Raw genomic sequence first — 23811 nt, 5'->3', positions numbered from 1 at the left:
TAAGTAAATAGGCTCACCGTGTATTTATTTGTGAACTTGTTTAATATCTGTCTTCTTCACAAGACTCTAAGCTCCATGAGGACAGAACCCTGTGTGTTTTATTCACTGGTGTATGTCTCAATCCCAGGGAGGAGGGTAGAAAATAATAGGTACTCATTCCATCTTTGATGACTGTATGAATGATCAACCTTTGAAGGAGAAGGATTGTATTTGTTTAGAGAGCAGAGGCTTTGGGACCGGACAAAACCTGGATTCCAGTCCTAGCTCTTTTGCTTACTGACTGTGTGATTCTTGAGACCGTCGCTTAATCTCTTTGAACCTCAGTTTTCTCATTTGATAGGTGGAGATACTAACTGCTTCCATGGGATTGCCATGATGGTTAAATAAGCTATCATCTATAAAAAGACAATGCCCGAGACATGGTAGGAATTCCTTAATATTATCTCCCTCTTCTTGAAGCAAAACTAAAGCCAAAAAATTGTTTTCAGCATCTTTATGAGTACAGGTAGTATTTTAGCTCTGTCTTTCTTATGGCATTCGTACTTGCTTTACAGTTGACAAAAGTTTCATCTTCTAATCATTTGAGGCTTTTGAGGACAGACTTTGTAACTGTCAGTTGGTTATAGATAATCGTGACTCGACTTCTGTTAAGTCGATCCCAACTGGTAACATAACAGTTAAGATACAAAGGATAACTTTCTAACAAATAACAAACAGTTCTGCTCTTGAAGCCTCTGTCTTCTTTTTTCAAGGCCCGTGGTATCCCCACAGGTCAGTGAGGTACCAGGGCTCAGAAAGAAGTAGCAGCACTGAAGATGAAGTTGATCTTTCTGATCGTGAAGCCCTCACCTGTCAGGTGTCGCACGAAGGAAAGACAAGCATGCTCTGCCCTCCACAGACTCACTCAGAGTTCTAAAGTGACTCCTGACCTACAGCTTCTTCTTAAATAAGGGGGAGCTTAAGTTAGTGTAGGTTTTATATTTTGCTGTCGAAGATGGCTGGGCTAGGGGAGTGTTCAGAGAGAACTTTATAGTTCTAGCTTAGTATTCAGGAGCACATTTTGAAACATCATTTAGAAGTGAGTGGCCCCGTGGCTGAGTGGTTGAGTTCGCATGCTCCGCTTTGGCTGCCCAGGGTTTCACTGGTTCGGATCCTGGGCGTGGACATGGCACGGCTCATTAGGCCATGTTGAGGCGGCATCCCACATGCCACAACTAGAAGGACCCACAACTAAAATATGTACAACTGTATACTGGGGGGATCTGGGGAGAAAAAGCAGAAAAAAAAAAAAAGATTGGCAACAGTTGTTAGCTCAGGTACCAATCTTTTAAAAAAAAAAAAACTGGTGACTAGAATTAGGGAAACAGAAATTTCCTGATAAATTGCAAAGAAGAAACTTTTTCAAAATATTCGTCTAACAAACATTTAATGAGTGCCTAATATTTACAAGTAAGATTCAGTTACATTAAAATTCAAAAATAATTTTGTAAGCCTAATTGTATGTCAGCATTGTCATGCATTCTGTGTCATTGACTCTCTTCAAAGAAACTGTTACTCTCATTTTATGGATAAGGAAACTCTTCTGAAAAGTTAGGTAATTGCCCAGTGGTTAATAAATGGCAAAACAGGGATTTTAAATCAAGTCCTCTCTCCAAGTCTACTTTCTTCTACTCTGTACCTGGGATTGTCCAGCTGTATGTAAACGCATGGAGGAACCAAAAGACCTGTAAGAACTCTTTTGACTGAATTGAGGTATAGGAGGAAGGTAGATCTGGTTGTTCCCCAGTCATTGTTCTTCAATTATGGCATTTATCACAGTCTGTTGTGTACTCTTGTTACTTGTATAAGTGCCTGTCTCCTCCACTAGATAGTGAGTTACTAAGGAGGGCAGAAACCATGCTTTGTCTCAAGTATCTTGGTAACTACTTGAAATTCATTTAAAAATAGGCTGGGCATCTCTTTTTTTAAGTTGTTTTTATTTCACAGTACCTGACTTGGTATCTTGCAAACAGGTGCTCAGTAAATGTTTGAATGAAGTTGAACCCAAGCCTCTTAGGACGAATTGTCCTTCCAGAAACTGGTGGCGCAGCCCATACCTAGCAGTTCTCTTAGCAGGCTTGGCAGGACTGAGGGGCCCAGTGACCGAACAGCTGAGAAGCCAGTATTCATCCTTCTCTCATCCTCTGAGAGGCGTTTTGGTGCTGGAGTCGGTTAAGCATGGTAGTGGCACAAGCACAGCACTGCGAGTTGGGATTTCGCTCAGCCCAGCCTTAGCCGAAGAAATGCTGAGGGGAGATTGGTGTTGCTAAGGTGGAAATGGCCTTGGAATAGAAGTCAAAAACTTCCATTCTAGCCATGCTACTTTCTAACTTTGTGATTTGGGACAAGTGACTTAGGTCTTTGAGCCTCAAGTTTCTCACTTACGTTATGTGGATACCTGGTTTCAAGGCCACTGCAACCTCTAATCTGAAGATGGTAAATTCATTTTGCCCAAACCTTGAGTTCAGTTGAGATAATTACTGAATTTTTTCCCCTGAGCTATTTGACTAATTATTCTTGGGACACCAGGCAGACTGTGTGATCATCTGCAGCAGGTGCCATTCTGTTAATTTCAACTCTGACTGCACCCTAGGAGACACAGTGATGGAAACACCTGGTGCTGGAAATAGGCACGAATGCCTTTTCCTAACTGAACAGTTGCATGCATCCATTCTGGAGCACATTAACCTTTCCTTTTGGGAGAGGCCAAATTAAGATCTGTTATGATATTTCCTCAAAAGATTCTAATGTGACAGTGGAGCATCAGGATTGAGAAGTGAGATTGTCTTAATTTACACCAGCAAGGTGATTTGGGCTCCAACTTCCAGATGCTACTTTTAACTTTGGTAGATAATTATGCCCTTTAAATAATGTTATTATACAATATGAGACATTTCAACCCTCTCTCTAGAACCCTGGAGCAAAAGCCAAAGTGTCTTTAGTTTGTCCAGAAAGAAAGGATTTGCTTTTATTGTAATTTAGAAGTTTAAAGTCTTTTCTTCTTTATCCGTGTGGCCCTGTTTTACAGAGAACAACTTGCTTTGTGAACTTGGGTAAGCACTTCGTGTCTCTGGTCTTCACTCTCCTCATTTGAAAAATGGCAGGATTGGACTGGTTAATCTCTAAAGTCCTTCCTCCAGTTCCCCCTTGCCTTGATTTTAAGTACTAGTATCTGCATGATTGTACTGTTTCTTTAGGACTGCCTGGTCTATACCCCAGCATAGCATATTCATCAGTGTAAAACAGGAGTTTTGAACTTTTGGGTCTTAACCCATTGTTAATGCTGTATCTTGGAGAGTTAGTTCAAGTGCCATTAAAAAAATGAGAAGAATGGAAGTTTTTAACTATTCCCATCCTAACATTGAAGTGAGTAATGATGATACTTAGTGAAGTAGGAGGCATTGGACTAGGACTGATGGGATCGAGGTTCTTTGCCTAGCTTGTATCTAAGTTAGTTGCGTGCCTTTCCACTAGTTACTAACCTTTTTCTGCTTCAGTATCTTGGACTGTAAATTATTAAAAAGCTGCAATTTTCTGAATGCACATTAGGTGCCAGATACCAGTGTGAGGTACTATATGCACATCATTTATTATCTGTAGCAGCAAAGTGAACACAAATGGGAACTTAGGCCCTGAAAGGCAAGTTGTGTTCAAGATTCCACAGATAAGAAGTGTCGGAGCTGGGAGTAGAAGCCACAGTTTTCCCTCCAAATCCTGTGCTCTTTCTGTACCTATACTATTCCACCTTATCTGCAACATGGGGACCTACTGTATATACTTCCGTATATACTTATCATATATCCATATATATACATAAGTATATACCCATATGTACTTCCGAAGGTTGTTGCCAGGAGCAGATAAGATGTCAAATGTCACATTGGGTTTTTTTTTTGAGGAAGGTTAGCTATCATCTGCTGCCAATCCTCCTCTTTTTGCTGAGGAAGACTGGCCTTGAGCTAACATCCGTGCCCATCTTCCTCTACTTTATATGTGGGATGCCTACCACAGCATGGCTTGCCAAGCGGTGCCATGTCCACACCCGGGATCTGAACTGGCGAACCCTTGGCCGCCGAAGCTGAACGTGTGCACTTAACCCCTGTGCCAGTGGGCTGGCCCCACACATTGCATTTTTTTACAATTTTTTTTTTTAAAGATTGGCTCCTGAGCTAACATCTGTTGCCTGTCTTCTTTTTTGTTTTTCTTCTTCTTCTCCCCAAAGCCCCCCAGTACATAGTTGTATATTCTAGCTGTAGGTCCCTCTGGTTGTGCTATATGGGACTCTGCCTCAGCATGGCCTGATGAACGGTGCCGTGTCTGCACCCAGGATCCGAACCGGGGAACCCCGGGCCACCAAAGTGGAGTATGTGAACTTAACCACTCAGCCATGGGGCCAGCCCCTGTCACGTTGCTTTTGGCTGTTAGGATTGTATAGTTAAAGGGAACCCATGAGCAGCTCTAGTGTAGTTAAATCCCAGCTTTCAAATCCCAGCTCTGCTACTTACTAGCTTTGAACATTGGGTGAGTTACTTAGTCATCAGTTTTGTCATCTATCGAATGAGTATAAGAATAGTGCCAACATCATATGGTGTCAGGAGATTATGTAAAGCTCTTGAAGAGGGTTTTGCGTGTCGTGAGTGTTCAGTATATGTTAATGAATAGCAGTGTGGTAGGGATTGTCTTATTCAGTCCCCTTGTTTTCGTTATGGTGAAACTGAAACAGTGATTGCCCAAGGTGAAACAACTAATTCAAGTTACTGAAGAAAATAACGTTTATATGTTTAAGACTGTAATGAATATTTTACAAGTAATAATGAATCGAGTGATAAATATAGAATGCAGTGGCAACTTTGATCCCGATCCATGGGTTGGGGGTGGGCTAGAGGATGGATGAGAGGGAGAGGTGGTCTGGGATAGTGATTTATCTTGAGGGTTCTGGGCCTTTCATTGCTATTAGATATTTCATAGATGCATCAAGCCTCTCACTTCTCCATCTGAGGTCAGCTCTGCAAAAGACCTGGGGGCAACCTTTTTCTCTCTAATCATATCTTTTCAGGTTCTGTCAGATGTCTGTGTGTGGGCTTTTTCTCTAATTGTCTTGATAAAACCCAAGACAGGTTTGGAGTGAAATAGAGCAGGCTGTATGGTTTGGTTTGATTTGAAGTTTAGGAAAAAGGGATGTCCTACATGATCCATTGTACAGTATTAAAGTTCTCTGTATTGGGATTGGAGACCGCAGTCCCAGCTAATATAAAGCGTAATTTTATTTCCTGATTTTCTGCTGTTTATTTCTTTTGTTCATATACCTCCTTTGGAAATCCCCAAGGTGTGGGATTTGGGCATTCCTAGGTACTGTCATAGCATCTGACGACAGTGCTATCTCACCAGTGTTTTTAATGTGTTCACACATACCTGTCAGTCTAAATTTCAAAAAGAACAGAAAGAATGTTTGACAGAACATCACTTTTAGTCAGTTTTGCAGTAGACAGAAGCAGTCAGTACCAAGTAGAAATTCAGGGAGACTAGGTTAAATGCTACACAGGAGAGATTCTCATTTGTGTGACGTTGATTCTTTTTTTGTTTGTTTTTATAGGTTGCTATGGTGACAGACTATGGAGCCTTTATCAAAATCCCAGGCTGTCGGAAGCAAGGTGGGAGCCTATAACTTGAAATTCAGCCCTGCCATTCCGCTCTCTGCTGTTACTCCCACCACATCCCAATTATAAGCTCTACATTTTTCAGACAGTAGTTTGTTCTTGTTTTTGTTTTTAGTGTGGAGATATAAATACAGGCAAATGATAACAGTTCATTTTTAGCAGATCTTAACTCAGAAGAATGGTGCTCTCTGACTTGGGGGGAGGCCTGGGGTATAGCCACTTAGGCTCACTTCTGGAATCAGCTCTTACCTAAATTCCACCCTAGGCAAGTCCCAAATCTTAGGATTTTGGGGGAGGACTACTACTTACTCTGAGGTTAACATTGTGAGTTTTCTAGTGTATAGCACATGGAATGGAAATAGTATTGTAGCCACTACAAATTATATATAAAATATATATATATATATACACAAATATGTATATATATATATATATATATATATATATATATATATATACACAAATTATATAATGCTTTAAATTTTCTTTGTAAATGGATAGGCATTTGTAGAACATTTTTGGAGAATCTCTTTCACATCTATAATCTTATTTGTTTCTTAAACAACAGTGCTAAGTAGAAAAGGCAAGTTCCACAGACTGATGGCTCACTCAGAGTGATTTAGCTAGGTAATGGCACAGCCAGGACTAGCACCCAAGCCTCCTAATGCCTAGCCAAGTGGGCTTTCTGCTATATCACACTGCTAGTAGATCCAGAGACTCAACTTGTTAAGTCCTTGTGCTAAAATAAATTAAAGATTTATTAAAGATGGTAATGGAGGGCTGGCCTGGTATGCAGCAGTTAAGTTCGAACATCCTGCTTTGGCGTCCCAGGGTTCACCAGTTCGGATCCCGGCACTGCTTGGCAAGCCATGCTGTGGTAGGTGTCCCATATATAAAGTAGAGGAAGATGGGCATGGATGTTAGCTCAGGGCCAGTCTTCCTCAGCAAAAAGAGAGGAGGATTGGCGGCAGATGTTAGCTCTGGGCTAATCTTCCTCCAAAAAAAAAAGAGTTCAGGGGCCGGCCTGGTGGCATAGCAGTTAAGTTTGCACACTTTGCCTTGGCGGCTTGGGGTTCACCAGTTCAGAGCCTGGGTGGGGACCTACCCGCCACTTATCAAGCAGCCATGCTGTGGCAGGCGTCCCACATATGAAGTAGAGGAAGATGGGTACAGATCTTAGCTCAGGGCCAGTCTTCCTCAGCAAAAAGGATGATTGGCAGCAGATGTTAGCTCAGAGCAAATCTTCCTCAAAAAAAACAACAGCTAACCTTTGGCTAATAAAGCCATACCTCTAGCATTGGCGACTACTGTGCTGCAAATCGCATCTTGGCATTAGAAATGGCTTACCAGTAGTTTCCAGCCAGCAGTCAGCAATAATAAAGTTTCTCATTTTTTGTTGGCTAGGGTTTAATGAGGTGGAACTCTTCCCCATCCCTATAGGCGTGCCCCTCAGACAGATAGTCTTGTTAGTGTACTTGCCATAGCTGCCAGTACCTGAAGATCCCATCCTCACTTGAGCATTTGTGTGACACTGGGGATTAAAGGCCTGCCACCTTCCAGCAGTCAGTCTTCAACTCACTCATGTCCGTACCCTGTCAGGTGATGCCTCTGACTGTGGCTGGCAGCTTCCAGAGAATCTGTCTGACAGCTGTGCTGAGACGAGCCTCAGAGGGGGAGCTCAGGGAGCCAAATAATTCGGAGGAAACTGAGTTCTAATCCTGGGCTCTTCCATAGGTTTATTGGATAACTTAAGCAGTTGACTTTCCTACAATGTATTTTAGCTTCTCTGTCCTTAAAGGGGGAAGATTATTAAGTCCCATCCTGAAACGACTGACTTAGGAAATAACTCTGGTCTCCACATTTTAACATCTTTGATTCAGGAAGGTAGACTCTAATTTGAGTTATTTTTCTCAGATTTCTGTTCTCAGAATTCTTTAACCACTACTGAGTTGAAGACTTCCTCCAAGTATTCAGATTTAAACTAGATTTTCTTTCCCCTCTCATGGTGTCTGATAGAACCTTGTGTGATGATGGAAATGTTCTATATCTGTTCTTTTTTTGTTGTTTTTGTTGTTTTGTGTGTGTGTGTGTGTGAGGAAGATTGGCCCTGAGCTAACATCTGTTGCCAGCCTTCCTCTTTTCGCTTGAGGCAGATTGTCGCTGAGCTAACATCTGTGCCAGTCTTCCTCTATTTTATGTGGTATGCTTCCACAGCGTGGCTTGACAAGCAGTGCTAGGTCCACGCCCAAGATCCAAACCTGCAAACCCCAGGTGACTGAAGCGGAGAGCATGAACTTAACCACTATGCCACTGGGCTGGCCCCTCTTTATCTGTTCTGATGTATTTTCTGACACCAACCAGTTCTCCACTTCTCTGGACACCAACTAGGTGCTTAACAATTCAATTTCATTCTGACGCTGTCTACCTGGAGTTACTGTCAGATCCCACAAGTTAAAGGGGCTCAGACCCGTAAGACTGCCCCCACTTCAGATGCCAGTTTCAAGTCCGAGCTACCTGTACTACTTTTTTTTTTAAAAGATTTTATTTTTCCTTTTTCTCCCAAAGCCCCCCGGTACATATTTGTGTATTTTTAGTTGTGGGTCCTTAACTAGCTGTGTCATGTGGGGTGCCGCCTCAGCATGGCTTGATGAGCAGTGCCCTGTCCACGCCCAGGATTCGAACTGGTGAACCCTTGGCCACTGAAGCAGAGCATGCAAACTTAACCACTTGGCCACAGGGCCAGCCCCTATACCTGTACTTCTTAACTGACAGGCTATGAAGCAAGGTTTCCCATGATCCCCTCCTCAAGTTTGATAATTTGCTAGAACGGCTCTCAGAACTCAGGAAACCACTTTGCTTGTGTTTGCTGGTTTATTATAAAGGATACAATCAGGAACAGCCAAATGGAAGAGATGCATAGGGCAGGGTATGGGAGGGGGGTGCTCTGAGCTTCCATTTCCTCTCTGGCACACACCCTCCCAGTAAGCTGATGAATTCACTGACCTGGAAGCTCTCGGAATCTCATTGTTTGAGAGTTTTTATAGAGCTCAGTCTCCAGTCCCTCACCCTCTTTCCTGGAGGTTGGTGGGGCTGAAAGTTTCAGTCCTCTTAATTATTTGGTTTTGCTGGTCACCAGCCCCATCCAGAGACTATCTAGGGGTCCCACCGTAAATCACCTCGTTAGCATTAACTCTTGTGTGATTACAAGGGGCTTATTATGAATAACAAAAAACTCTCCTATTACTAGGGAAATTCCAAGAGTTTTAGGAGTTCTGTGTAGGAATCAGGGACAAAGACCAAATGTATTTTTGTATTATACCACATCTGTGCTGTCCAATATTGTAGCCCCTGACTTTTTAATTTTATTTTAATTAATTTAAATTTAAGCTTAAAATAGCTTATGAAGTTCTTTTTGTCTCCACTATCCTCTGCCCACCAGCACTAAACCAGGAAATTTTGAGAACAGAGCTTATTTGTTCAATGTTAGACTTTTTAAAGTGCCTTGCTTATGATAGAAGCTCAAATATTTTTAGTAATGAATTCCATTTAGCAAATAATTACTGAGTTCTGTTTTCCGGTCACTGTGTTAAGTGGAACACAGAGATAAGAAAACATGGTCCCTGCTGCTCTCAGATTGTTCACAGTCTAGAGCTGTAAATCAGTGACAGTGCAGTGTAATGAATGAGTGAGGCTGCACTTATCTGCTGAGCTGCGGAGTAGTCAGGGCTTGGGATGCCAGGGCCTAGACAGTGCCTGAGGCATAGTGGGTGTTCAGTAAATTTTATTAAATGAATACGTGAATTCTAGTCTCAGCTCCATCCTTTACCAGCTTCTTGACTTCAGCAAGTGCTCAGTCCTTGAACCTTAGTTTCCTTAGCTGTGAAATGGGAATGATGTGCATTTTTAGAGTTTCTTGACTGGCAGGATCATGTCTTATTCATCCTTGGATCCATTTTTGCTTACAATATAGTGTGTGATAGTAAATGTTTGAATGAAACCATAATCCTAACAAGATAAAGGATGTGAAAGCACTTTAACTTATGTGCTTACATTATTGTCATATACTGTTGCTTAGAGATACCTTATTTGAAAAGTCTAAAGGGGGAATTCACATCCCCAAAGATAAAGGAGACCTTTTTTTCCCCCCCTTCTTCTCCCCAAAGCCCCCTGGTGCATCACTGTATATTTTTAGTTGTGGGTCCTTCTAGTTGTGGCATGTGGCATGGCACCTCATCATGGCTTGATGAGCGGTGCCGTGTCTGCGCCCAGGATCTGAACCAGCGAAACCCTGGGCCGCTGAAGCAGAGCGTGTGAACTCAACCACTTGGCCACGGGGCCGACCCCATAAAGGAGACCTTTTATTTTGACGTTTTTTGGCTGCAGCTGTCCTCTAATGATTTGTAATTTTACCTCTTTCCTTTATTGTCAGTGGAAGTTGTGAAAGAACAACGCAGTTGGGAGAATATGTTTAAAGGAACCATAATAGACTCTCTTTTTCTCATATGGTGATTGAAATACTAACTCTTTCCAAGTTGTCAGATTTTTTTTTGTTCTTTTACCAGCAGACATTCAGATGAGACTCATTCTGTTTCATTGTCACGTTGGGTTTGTTGAACATGATGACAGACTTGATAGGCCTTCGGGTGTTTCTGGCTTGATGTCAGAAATCCAGGCACAAACAGCTCTGAATTCAGAACTCCCTTCCATGTGGCATGATGAGCAAAACATTTTGTTTGTTTGTTTTTGTTTCGTTTTGGAGCACATGCTAAAACAGAATCAGGTGTGTTTCTACTATTTGTAGATGAGCTCATCTTTCTCTTTTTTAATGAAAAGATAACACAGATCAATAATAAAGAAAAAAAATGGAGAAATATCAATGTGTTGTAGAAGACCTGACAGACTGATGTTTGAATTGCAGCTCTTTCTTTATCAGCTTTGTGACCTTGGACAATTTACTTAACTTCTACACTATTTCCTTATGGGAACCTATGTCACAGGGTTGACGTAAGGATTAAGTGAATGGGTTGGTGTACTGTATTTAGTAAGGTACCCAGCACAGTGAGGGGGCCCTCCAATATTTTATTTGGTTCTCTCTGCCATTCACTCGATCCAGCTGTTGGTGGTGTATGTGGGAGAAATGAAGTACTTCCCAAGAATTCAGACTGTCTTCTGAGAGTGAAAGTGGTGAGGAACCCCCCGTACAGACTGTAGGATCAGCCGTTGGTAGAAATATACCAGGTAATTATCTGTAAATCTGTGACTGAAGAGATGGGAGCACTCAACACTTGGATAAGATAATCTGGCTGTGATTCCATGGAAAGGGATGGGAATGAAATTGGAATTTAGGAGACTGAAATCCAGTTGATTACATCGTTCTGTCTAGAGAGAGATTATATGAACAGGTGGGGAGTTGTCAGCCTGGAACAGAGTATAAGAAAGGCTGAGAGTCTGAAGTTGGCACTGTTTTTCTTGCCTTATCTAGGGCAGAAATGAATCTGATGATAAGACTAGAGAGATGGATTCTCTTATGAGGAAGTGATAGTCCATTAAACCTTCACGGACTGGCAGTGTGTCTCACAACATTTGTCTCCCTTTTTTTCTGATTCCATGTTGAGGCAATTTCTGATCACTAACTTTTCAAGTGTTTGATACTGGGGGCCATGGGTAGTTTAACTAGATAAGGACTGGGAACTTTCCAGGTGTAAGGAAAGTGTATCCTCTATTGTAAATTAATAAATTTGTGAATTGTGTCTTTCCCTAAAACAATCAGTAAATCGACAGTCTGATTAATATATTGGTATACAAACATCTGCATGCCCAAGATGCCTACGTTGGCATCTTCAGTCATACCCCAACTCTGAGCTACAGACTTGCATATCCAACTGCCTATCTGACATCTGCATTCAAGACTGAGGGCTAGACCATTCCCCTTGTTTAATTTACCCTATAAGCCAAGGCCTTTTGTTAGTAAGCCATTACTGTCTCAACTATAAAAATCCTGCACCCTAGCATAACTTTGTATTCCCTTTTGTTTCCAATTTTTTGCTATGACTACTTTGAGAAATGCCATATTTAACCAGGAGAAATGCCTGGACCAAAAAATCCTACTTTGGGATCAGGTTGGAGAAGGACAAATGGTTAATGCCTTTATTTCTTTCTTTGTGGTATTCCAATAAATAGACTTGTTTCAGGTATATTAGGTTCAACATTAATTTCACAACTTCCATTAGCAATAGAGAAAAGAGGTGAATTTTAGAATCAGAGGACAGTTACAGCCAAAAAATGTCAAAATGAAAGATTTTCCTTTAGGGCATCTGAATTTCCTCTCCAGACTTTCCAATTAGGCTGGTCTGCTCATTACACTATCATGGGGAACAAAAAAACCCAGCTTCATGAATTTTACCCAATTTGGAGATTATGTGATGGTCTAAAATTAAAAACATAGATGGTATAATAATATAAAGTATTTTAGAGGCTCCAGAGTTATTCAGATAGATGGGCTATCGACCTCCAGATCAGCTGAAGGAGGTCTGTGAGACTAAGTGACCGTAGTCATAGAAGGCAGTGGCTTCTGGTAAGCAGAGAGGGCAGATACTTTGAGTTACGGGCATGTGCCAATATCCTTGTGGATGCATGAGTGTGAGAGAAATTGAGAGAAAGAGAATTAAGGTTAGTAATTCTACCAAGTAACTTCAAGGAGGGCGATTATTGTAGTCATAAATCTTTGTCATATCAGGTTTTGCTTTAGATTCCTGGTTTATGTTCATTCAAAATAATTGTTTATTATGTTAATTTCCCCCAGAATAGACGGGTTTTCTCTATTAAGATATTTGAAAATAAACAAAAGAAAAAAATTAACCTGTAATCTTATACCCTAGTATAACCATTGTTATAGCATTTTGGATCATTCTTTCTAATTTTTTTTTTTTTTTTTAAGATTTTTTTATTTTTTCCTTTTTCTCCCCAAAGCCCCCCGGTACATAGTTGTATATTCTTCGTTGTGGGTCCTTCTAGTTGTGGCATGTGAGACGCTGCCTCAGCGTGGTCTGATGAGCAGTGCCATGTCCGCGCCCAGGATTCGAACCAACGAAACACTGGGCCGCCTGCAGCGGAGTGCGCGAACTTAACCACTCGGCCACGGGGCCAGCCCCATCATTCTTTCTAATTTTTAAGATCCATTTTAAGCATTCATAATCATACTATATAATGTTTCATTGTATTTTTGTTATTTATAGGGGAAAATGCTAGTTGCCTACAGTGCTTGGCACATAGTGGGCCATCAATAAACATTTACTAAAGAATGAATTATTGATGTGTTTTACATAATCTTTTGAACATCGTTTTTAATGAACCAAGTGGCTATACCATAGTTCACTGAACTGTTACCTTGTTGTCGGATATTAGGTTGTTTCTAATTTTTCTGTCTCAAAAATACAACGAATGTTTTGACGTAGGTTGCTTTTCCAGGTACATACAGCTTTTTCCATGTAAAAGATTATTTTCTTAGGACAGAGTTCCAGAAGTGATTACGGTCAAATTAATTACTAGTCAGAACTCTTTGGTTGCAAGGGAGAGAAACAGCTGAGCTATGTTTTGGCTAATTTTGCTGGGCAGTGCAGGATAAACCTTGCTTCTGCCAGGGCTATATCAGGTGCTCAGCTCACACCCCCAGGGCTTTGGCTCTTGTTTGCTGATGCTCTTTCTCGCTTCCCTCTGGCTGACTCTTGCCATCTGGTGGTAAAGATGGGCATTGGCGTCTGCAGTTTATAATCCTGACAAAAGTCTTGAGAACGATGGTATGATTAGCTAGTTTCTATCCCTGAACCAACTGCTTACTGTGGCCAGGGGATGAAGTACCTTGATTGACCAAGACTGTCATGCGTCCACGGTTGGGGGTTAGGCCAGCTCCAACCAATCACACGGACTGACCAGATTATTTTAGGGTATGAGGAAGGTGGTTCTCCCGGGAAGGGACTTGGACAGGCAGGAAGTTGTTTAATAATTAGTTTATGTTTTAACTATTTCATTGTAAATTAATTTTATTAAATATTTTTGTCACTCTTGATAGCTGTTGCTAAATGGTTTCTAAAAATTTATACTAGCCCTAGCAGTATTTCTTATTTTACTTTACTCACATCAACATTGCTTATTACTATTTTCTAAATATCTTGCTAATTTAATAGATTAAAAATGGCATCTTGTTTATATTTACTTTTTAACTTAGCATCTATGGTAATTATTTTCTTTGACTGTAATTTAAATGGCTGCTTATTCTTCCTTATGATAGATATATCATAGTTTACCAAGCTATTTTCCAATTATTGGTCATTTAGTTTGTTTTGTAATTTTTATTTTTAACCTTTGTAGGTAACAATACTGCAAGTATTTTTGTATGCCTATAGGTTGTTGCCTCTATTGAATTTTTTCTTTTGGAGAAATTCCAATGGTGATATTGTTGCATCAAAGATAGTATAAATATTCTTATGCCCTTTGCTTTCAAAGAATTTTACCAACTTGTATTTTTATCAGTATTACATAAGTGTAGTTACTCTATCACATTTTTACAAACATTGGCCATTATTTTAAAGAATATTTGTTAGTTGATTAGGTATGAAAAGCAGTCTCAAATTGTTTTAATTTTCAGTTTTAAATTAATGACTGGGTTTAAATTAACGAGTCAGTGAATCCCCAACTCCCACCTTCTTCTTACATTGTTATTTAGAGTATAAATACCAGACGCAGCCTGTGCTTTATTTTATTTCTTCTTCTTGTGCCCAGGTCTGGTCCATCGAACTCACATGTCGTCCTGTCGTGTGGATAAGCCCTCTGAGATTGTCGATGTCGGAGACAAGGTGTGGGTGAAGCTTATTGGCCGAGAGGTAAAGTTCTGGGCAACTTTCGTGTGGTTAGAAAAGATGGGGAAAAGCTGAGATTTTCTTGGTATTTTATGATGGTAAGTGTGTATATGTTGTTAAGTGTGGCTCATAACATTATTTTGAATCCTACCGCTATAATCGGACCTGAATTTCAGCCTTCTGGCTGTCTGTCCTGCAGACTCCGAAGGAACGCTGTGAACTACAGTAAATGTGGTGCACAGGTGCATGTTTATAAAACTTCCCTCCCTGAAGTTGACCCAAGTGGTGGATGGGAGGAAAAACCAAAAAAGTAAAGAACCAAAAAGAGAGAAGGGAAACTTAATCTTGGGACCAGGCTTTATTACAAACTTCAAGGAATACCTACCAGGGACACTTCAATTTGGACCAACTGAAAAAGGACATAGAGTTTACAGTCATTGTTCCTAACACCTGGCACCGTGCAGCATGAGGGAAGTGAGAAAGCACTGAAGGACGCTGTTAACTACAACTCACTTGAGGGCATGCGGGCCGTGTGTGGACAGACCACAGGAGAATGTGCACGTACGCCAAGGCCTGCTCTTGTACCAGAGAGTGGCCGGGGAGACAGATCTGAAAGAGACATTACTCAACAATATTTGAGTGCTTAATGTGTCCTCAAAGGTCTGAGGGATACGAGAGTGAACCAGGCGTAAATGATCCCAGCTGTTGTGGAGCTTATATAGAATATAACTGGAAGAGACAAATAAAAAGTAAACAAACTAAAATAATTAAAAAATAATTGCAGGGGCTGGCCCCATGGCCAAGGGGTTAAGTTCGCACACTCCCGCTTTGGCGGCCCAGAGTTTCACCGGTTCAGATCCTGGGTGCGGATCTAGGACCTCTCATCAAGCCATGCTGAGGTGGCATCCCACATAGCAGAGCCAGGTCCTACAACTAGAATATACAACTATGTACTGGGGGCTTTGTGGAGAAGAAGAAGAAAAGAAAAAAGATTGGCAACAGATGTTAGCTCAAGTGCCAATCTTAAGAAAAAAAAATAATTGCAGATTATAGTAAGTGCTATAATGGGTTCAAACAATATTGGAGGTAGATTTAAATAAAGTGGTCAGGAACGGGTTTTCTGAGGGGATGGTGTATGAGCTGAGACCTGAAGGAAAGGGAATGAATCATGAAAATTTGGGATAAGAATATTCCATGCAGGGCCGGCCCCATGGCCGAGTGGTTAAGTTCGTGCGCTCCCCTTCGGTGGCCTGGGGTTTCGCCAGTTCGGATCCTGGGCACGGACATGGCACCGCTGGTTGGGCCATGCTGAGGCGGCGTCCCACATGCCACAACTAGAAGGACCCACAACTAAAATAGACAACTATGTACTGGGGGGGCTTTGGGGAGAAGAAGGGAAAATAAAAAATAAAATGTTTAAAAAAAGAAAAAAGATTAAAAAAGAATATTCCATGCAAAGAGAACAGCTCATGCAAAGACCCCGAAGTGAAGATGGGCTTCAAGTGTTAGAGGAAGCGAAAGAAGACCAAGGTGGCTAAAAATTGTCTTCATGTTTAAAGAAGCTCTAGAGCAAAATCCAAAAGGAGATCTAGTCTACTGGAATGTTCTGAAACCCATTCTGGGTTCCTGGATCTCTGAACCGATCATTATGCTGAACTTACTGGAAGAAACAGCTTTTGTTTTCTGCCTAGTTATCTCCACAGACCTTGGATTTCTGAGCAACCACTCTGTCTTTCCCCTCCAGGGGGACAAGAGTGAGATGAAAACCATTTCCTAAGTAAAATGCTTCTGCCACAGGATCTGCCTGTTATACCTGTTAACACCCCCAAGGTTCCTAACCCAGGACCGCCGCTGTGAGAGGAGCTCACTGTTTGTTATGATAATAAAAGCTTCGATTCTTAGATAATTTTAGATCAACAGTCTAAATGATGTACTTTGAGCTTTTGGTGACCTTGCTTTGTCTTTTTCAGATGAAAAATGATAGGATAAAAGTATCCCTCTCTATGAAAGTTGTGAACCAAGGGACTGGGAAAGACCTCGACCCCAACAACGTTATCATTGAGTAGGTAAAAGGTTTGGAAAGGCTAAAATCCTACTTCCTCTCACACCACAGAATGCTCCAGAGAATCAGGCTGACCTGGGAGCTCTACCATTTATAGACTTTGACACTGATGAGTGTGTAACCTTTGTGATCTTTGGTTTTTAGAGGTATAGAGTATTGTAGATAACACTTTGCCACGTAGAGTTCTAAGATGAAATGCTACCATATAACCCTCCCAGCGTAGACATGCTCCATCAGCAGTTTTGTTTCCTTCCCCTTACTCTCTTTATGCTTCTGACCTTTAGCCAGTTAGCCAGCAAGCATTCATGAAGTACCTGTTACCTGCTTCTCAAAACTGGGGTTGAAGAGAGGCAGAGACCACGTGGGAGGGTAGGGTAATCTAGGAGCAAGTCCAGTGGGGTTTAGACTCCTGCGTCTTGGGATACACTGTGTTCTGAACACAACACCTTACTTTCATTGGCTGTTCTGACCTTTCATTTAGGAATGGAAGATTTTCTGTCTATGTAGGATGGTGTCTCGTGATAGAGGGAAATTGCTGTCCGTCTCAAAGTCTTTCTTGAATATATGCCAGTGATTTCTAACCAGGGGTTCCTAGATCCCTAGATCCCTTGAAGGAGTCTTGGGGGCTTATGAACTGTTTCCAGTGTTATAGAAAGCCAACCCAAATCATACATTTATCCTCAGGTTAACTATGACATTATTTTGTGGCTTTTAATGATAAAATATCATTGTTTATCATGCTAATCAGGTGCCCTCAGTGGCTGTTATGTTATTGATTAATTTTAAAAAACAAATTAAAAATAATAAATGTTGTTTGAGTGGGATCTTGGTCGTGAAAAGTTTGGAAACCCTTATGTTTATAGTTCTGAGCAAAATCACTTTGGATGTGAAGGAATTTTACCTAAAAGGAAGAGAAGTGATATTTATTGACTACATACCAAGTGCCAGGCGTCACGGAAGGCAGTTTATATACTTTAGTGCATCTAATTCTCGTAACAACTTGCAAAATGGATCTTATCTCCATTTTGCTTTATAGTCCTAGTTTCTTGCGTGATGCTTGGTGATAAATAACTTGCCTGTGGTTATACAGTAAATTATAGTGGGTCAGGACTTGAATCTAGGTCTCCCTGCCAGTAAAGCTAGTGGAATTTTCACCGCGTGATGCTTCTAGATGTTGCATGTGACTTAGAGAGTTTTTCGTGCTTCTGTAGTTTAGCCTTTAAATATTGACATGTTTATAGAGCTGATTATTGACAAAATACTTTCCAGTTACAGTAGAAATCTTTTATAACTCAGAGCTCAGAAATGTTATTTAAGTCTGGCACTTACTGATTGCATTGTAATAAATTGCTCCTGCTCTAAAGAATCCTCTGCTATACAGACTCATTAAAAAGCAGTAAAATTTCCCAAAGCCACCTTCACAAAGGTAAAACATAAAACAAGTAAGATAAAAGAGCTGCCTCTCTTTCTCAGAACAAGTGTAGGGAAGGGAAAGGGCTCCCTGGTTTAGTGCTGCACACGTCTCTCTATATAGGCTATTTCTGGTAATAACCAAGTGGCTGAACCAGTAACTTTTGTTATAAACTGTTTCTAAAGCTGCATCCAGGAAGCAAGCATAGCATGGTGGAATAATGACAAATTTTAGAGTTAGAGTTGAATCAGGAAGAATCCTCGTTCTGCCCCAAACTAGTATATGACCTTCAGCAGATTACCTATCCTCTCTGAACCTCAGCTTCTCACGCTGAAATCGAGGTAATGACACCCACGTCTCAGGTAGAATGATTTAAGTAAAATCTTGTTTGTAAAGAGCCTTAGTTTCCAGTCTATAGTAGAAACTTAATATGTAGTAATTATTTGTAACAAAACAAACATGTGCTTGTTTTAAAATGTCTCTTTGAGATTATCACACCTTTTCTTTTGAAAGACTATGTAAGACCCATGAGAACAGGGGCCACATCTTATCTTTCTCTTCTCCCATGGTGCCTGATGTGTAGCAATCATTTAGTTAGTGCTTTTTATGCTTTTTAATGAGTCTGTGTAGCATAAGATTCTTTGGAGCATCCGTTTCCTCATTTGTTCAGCAGATATGTACTGAGTTCATATTTTACATGAGGTACGATGGCAATACCAAAGTTTCTGCTTAAGGACCTTACTGCTTGGTGTAATGAAATAATTATGCAAATAACTTTAATATAAGGCAACATGTAATAAATGCTAAAAGAGTGGTTTAAAGAAAGAATTCTAGGAATTAGCTTGAGGACGAAGAGTTGATTTCAGGTCCCAATGGTCAGAGAAGAGGTGGCATTTGAGCGAGGTCCTGAAGAATGGATGAGATTTTGTCAGACAGCAAGGGAAAGAAAGGTATTCCAGGCAGAAGAAAGGGCTTGAGGAAAGCCTTGAGTCAGGGAAGCACACGGCGCATTTGGGAGTCTTGTTTAAAGGAAGAGGAAGGTCAAGTACTAGAATGTAAGGCTTGAAAGATTCGTTGGGGCCAGAGTGTGGAGAGCTTTGGATACAGGTCAAAGAATATGAATTTTTCTTAAGCCTTTGAGTGGGAGGGGCTCCTGATCAGATTAATCTCTCCGAGTACCCCGTTCTCTGGCCTCACCGTGTAATGATCAATATCCTTAGGCTGTCTCTAGCCACCCACAGTTTGTCAGCTACCTTTCATTTTCCATCAAAATCTAGCCTTCATATATTTCATTCCCTCAGGCCCCGAAGTGTTAACAAGGTAATTGAAAAAGTAAGTCTGCAAATGGAAAGGGGCTAAAGGCAGTTTCCAGTTGGTTTTAGCCAGCATAACATATTCTTTAGAAAGAACATTGGTGATTCACCACACTATCATTACCCATTTATATGTCTGCCTCTGCTGCTAGACTGTAAGCTTCTTGAGGAAAAGGACCATGTCCTATCATTCGAATCTACTTACTCATAATCACTGGCGCTGGCCACTTATTCGTTGAACTGAAAAAAAGAAAGATTAGTCCAACTCTGTGTGCTGGATGGATTGGAGGAGGAAAGTTGGAGGCAGGAAGACCAATGAGGGGATTGTTACTGTTTAGGTGAAATGTCATGAAGCCTAGACTAGCATGGTGGCACTGAGGACAGAAAGGGAGATGTGGCGAGTGACGTGAGGAATTGAGTGTTAGATGAGAGGTATGATTTGGCTTGTAGTATGTTAGAATCCACAGAATATTGGAATTGATTATAATGAGGGTTTTATTATGCGACTCACAGCTACTTGAAATTCACCTCTACAAATAAGGATGCCTGAAAGCCATGGAGTTGGTGACTTGTTCAAATTATGTCCCAAAGATCCTGCCTCGTTTTTTAAAAAAATTTTATTGTGGTGAGAACACTTAACATGAGATGTACGCTCTTACATTTTTAAGGGTGCAATACAGTATAGTTGACTATAGGTACAATGTTGTACAGCAGATCTCTACAATTTATTCGTCTTGCTTAACTGAAACTTTATGCCAGTTGATAAGTAATTCCCCATTTCTCTCCACCTCCTCACCCTGCACCTTGGTTTTTGTTACTCAAGCTTCACTCTTTGGAACAACCCTCTCCTATGACCCATACCAGACAGATGACCCCCTATTCGTTGAGTAAGATTCTTCTAGAGCAAAAACTAGGAATTTGAGCAGACATTTTCAGAACTTAAATCATATGCTTGCCAGCACTGTCCAATTGGGTAGCCATTAGTCACATATGGCTATTTAAGTGTAAATTAATTAAAATTAAATAAATTTAATATCCAATTAATATCCAAACATTAAACATTAAAATTTAATCTCTAATTCCTCAATCACACTAACCACATTTTAAGTGCTCAATAGCCACAGACATAAATGTTCAGTAGAACAGACATGTTTATAGAATATATCCATCATTGCATTCTGTTGTACAGTGGTGTGTTAGATGGTGTGCTCCCTGCTCAGGTAGAGAGAAGAATAAGACACAGACTTTGCCTTTGAAGTCCTGCTCATGGGACAGAGAGTGAGGCAAAATGTAGACAAATCTGGCAAAATAAAATGAGTAGTTAACTCTACCTGTGGCAGCAGGGATTTTTATAGAAGATGCAATATTTGAGTTGAACTTTGAAGAATGAATGGGACAGAACATGGAGTAACTTTGGCTTCTGCATTTCCTCTCTTGAGCCCGCATATCCTATGAAACTATTGGCTAAGATATGTGAAGTGGGTAGCTTTGTTCTGCTTTGACGTTGTTATCCTGCATTTCTCTGGGTAATGTGGTTCTTTTGGCAGAACATTTCTCTGTTTTTGCTGGACTCTATATATATAGAGACCTGGTGAATGATTGAAAAATCTTAGGCAAATTCAGAGTTCAAGGTTAAAGAGGTTCAGGTAAAGAAAAAATATTTTGAGTGAAGAGCAAAGAAATTTCAACAAACATTTGTTAATGCTTGTCAAGCCTTGGGCTGAGGTGTCAGGGAGACAAACACGAGTCAGATATTATAAAAAGGGCTCCTGAGCTAGAGAAGAAACAGAAATATATGGTGCAATAAAGTGGGATATGTGCTAGGATCGAAGGGTGTTTAGGATACAGTTAGTTTGAAAGAGAGTGATGGAGGGCGATACTCCTCAATTTAACATTTTCTGAGTACCTACTGTGTGCAGGGACTGTGTGTTATAGTAAAGGTAAAAATAAGAGCTATGACAGCTGGGGCGCTGAGGCCCTACTGGTAGGAGTGTAATTGGTAAACACGCTGTGGAAACTATCTGGCAGTGTCTGCTAAAGCTGATGTCCTACAGCCCAGTGGTCCGCTCCTACTGGGAAGGAGGCATCTCCCAAAAGAAATGCATCTATATATGTTCACCAAAAGACATGTGCTAGACAGTTCATAGAAGCAGTGTTTATAAGAGAAATTACTCTGATATCCATCAACAGCAAAATACTTTACAGCATGAAAATGAGTGATCCACAACTACACACAACAGTATGGTTGGATCTCACAAACAGGCAGAAGAGGCCAGACACAGATGGTGCCTACTCTATGACTCCATTTATATAATTTACGAAAATAGGTATAGTGAATCTATGCTATTAGAAATTAGAATAGTGGTTACCCTTGGGGGAGGCAGCGTTACTAGAGGGGCTTGTGAGGTGCTGATGTGTTCTGTTTCTTGATCTCAGTACTGGTTACATGGATGTGTTCAGATGGTGAAAATCAGTCAAGCTGTGTACTTATGAGCACTTTTCTGTATGTAATACTTTGGTCAGCAGTTTAGAATGATAAAAAAGTGCTGTGGGAATGTGAAAAAAGAGATGAATTCTGGCTGAGGGGCTCAGGGAAGAAGACTTGATAGGAGGAGGGGTGGTGACTGAGCTGAGCCTTGAAATGTTTGAGTGTAGTCAAGTAAAGAGGGGAAGAGGAGCGTTTGAGAGAGAGGAGCTGCCTGAGCAAAAGCAGTGAGCCATCTCGAGAGGTAAAATAGTCTGCTTGGCTGGAGCACGTTGTACAGGTAAAGATGAGGCTGGAAAATAGGTTAGAGAGAGACTGGGAAAGGCCTCAAACACCAAGGTAAGGAATTGGGACTTGATTTTCAAGGAAATCTTTGGAAGTCTTTTTACCCAGGAGTGACCTTGTAGGGGCTGTAGTGGGCTTAGTGAGGTGAGTGTGTCTTCATCCTTTGTGCTTCTGTGACATGAGGTCTAGTCTCAGTGATTAATTCACAGCCTTGACCTGAATGAAAAAGTTGTCTATTTCACGTCATTGCTTTCACTGCCTGTCTCTTTTTGCCCGGTGCTTTTCCTTCTTTCTCTCTTCTGCCTGCCAGAACAAAACAAAAAACCAACAGGCAGCATTACCTTGTAGTATCTCCAGCCACATCTCTTAAGAGGGCCAAGACTCAGAATCTTTCTCGTTACAGGCAGGAAGAGAGGCGGAGGCGGTCCTTCCAGGATTACACCGGGCAGAAGATCACCCTTGAGGCTGTCCTGAACACTACCTGCAAGAAGTGTGGCTGCAAAGGTAAGGTGACGCCTCTGTCACTTCCGTCTCTCTCCCTGTGGACGGACCCCTTACTGGATGAAGGAGGCGGCTAGTGTGAGTTTTGCCCACCCTGTTTTTCAGTCAAGTGACGGCCTCACCTGCTCATGCTGTTATTCCTACTAGACTCAAATCCGAGTTCGTGGCTTGATGCTTTTTCTGGTTCATTTTCTGAATGCTGGCCCTGCTGGATACTATAGCACCCCGCCCCCACCACCACCACTCCTGCCTCTGCACGGATGCCCTGCCTCGGCAAGGTCCCCACGTACTAGGCCAGGCGGGGGAAGAGGGTTGATTAGGATTAACACTCTAAATTTTTATCTCTAAGGACCATTATTGTTCTGCTACAAAAATTAAATGGAAATATAAGCCTTAAGGATCCATGTCCAACTCTTTCTTGCTCATCTTTTTCTCTTTAACTTCGGAGTTCTGAACACAATATCCTTTTAGTAATAAAGAATACAAGCTAGTCACTTCCTTTTAGCTCTGTTCCTCAGGTTTCTTCTAGTCTTACTCAAATATTAAAGAGCTCTTTCAGCCTCCCTTCCCTTGTTGGAGCTATAATGAGAGGGACTGCCAGGCTTCTCATTTTCAAAGTGACCTCAATTTGTCACCCCTTCTCCCTAGCCTTCCATTTACCCTGCTGTCTTGATTGTTCTACAATGACTGGGAGCAGGTTTGTGTCCTGGTTGAGATTGTGGGGTTTAAGCCCCTATTTATTGTTAATGTAGAGGGAGGAATGGAAAAATGAGATTGAGAGAAGAGTACTTCCTCGGGGGAGTTGTGGAAACATTCCAGATTTTTGGAGAACTTTATGCTGTATTTCCCTTCCAAGCACTGTCCAGCTTCTGGACTCAGAGTTGCAAAGTAATTTACACATAGCTTGTTGATGATCTCATCAAATGCTCTGTGTCCCTGTGACCAGATCTACAAGAAGTTCAGACGAAAACAGCTCTGTAGCATCTGTTAAAGGGCCCCTTGATAGTACTATAGGCTCAGGGAGGGTGGGGTCCTCTTACCTTCAACTTGTGTCTACCAGGTGTTACATGAGGCAGAGAAGAATAATGAGAGATGGAATTTGGCCCAGTCAGCAAAGGTCAGGCCAAAGGTGGTTGGTTTTGGTGCAGCAGAAAGAGCACAGGGCAGGGAGGCACAAGACCCGGGGTAAGTTTTAGCTCTGCT

At 41.2% G+C, this 23811-nt stretch overlaps 1 protein-coding gene across 3 annotated transcripts in view; it reads left to right on the top strand.

Annotated features, from left to right (window-relative positions):
* Nucleotides 1–23811, top strand: part of ZCCHC17 (zinc finger CCHC-type containing 17) — a 53071-nt gene that overhangs the window by 6301 nt on the left and 22959 nt on the right. For 2 of the 3 annotated variants that reach the window (XM_001503910.6, XM_005607260.4), the window contains exons 3-6: nt 5633–5690; nt 14475–14575; nt 16522–16613; nt 22511–22611. In XM_001503910.6, the coding sequence (XP_001503960.1) occupies nt 5633–5690; nt 14475–14575; nt 16522–16613; nt 22511–22611 (352 nt within the window). The remainder of the gene's footprint in view (nt 1–5632; nt 5691–14474; nt 14576–16521; nt 16614–22510; nt 22612–23811) is intronic. The other variant, XM_070260517.1, reaches the window with a different exon arrangement.

The sequence above is a fragment of the Equus caballus genome, chromosome 2 (genome assembly GCF_041296265.1).
Source record: "Equus caballus isolate H_3958 breed thoroughbred chromosome 2, TB-T2T, whole genome shotgun sequence".
In the NCBI taxonomy this organism is placed as follows: domain Eukaryota; kingdom Metazoa; phylum Chordata; class Mammalia; order Perissodactyla; family Equidae; genus Equus; species Equus caballus.
This window is presented reverse-complemented; position numbering and strand designations above follow the sequence as displayed.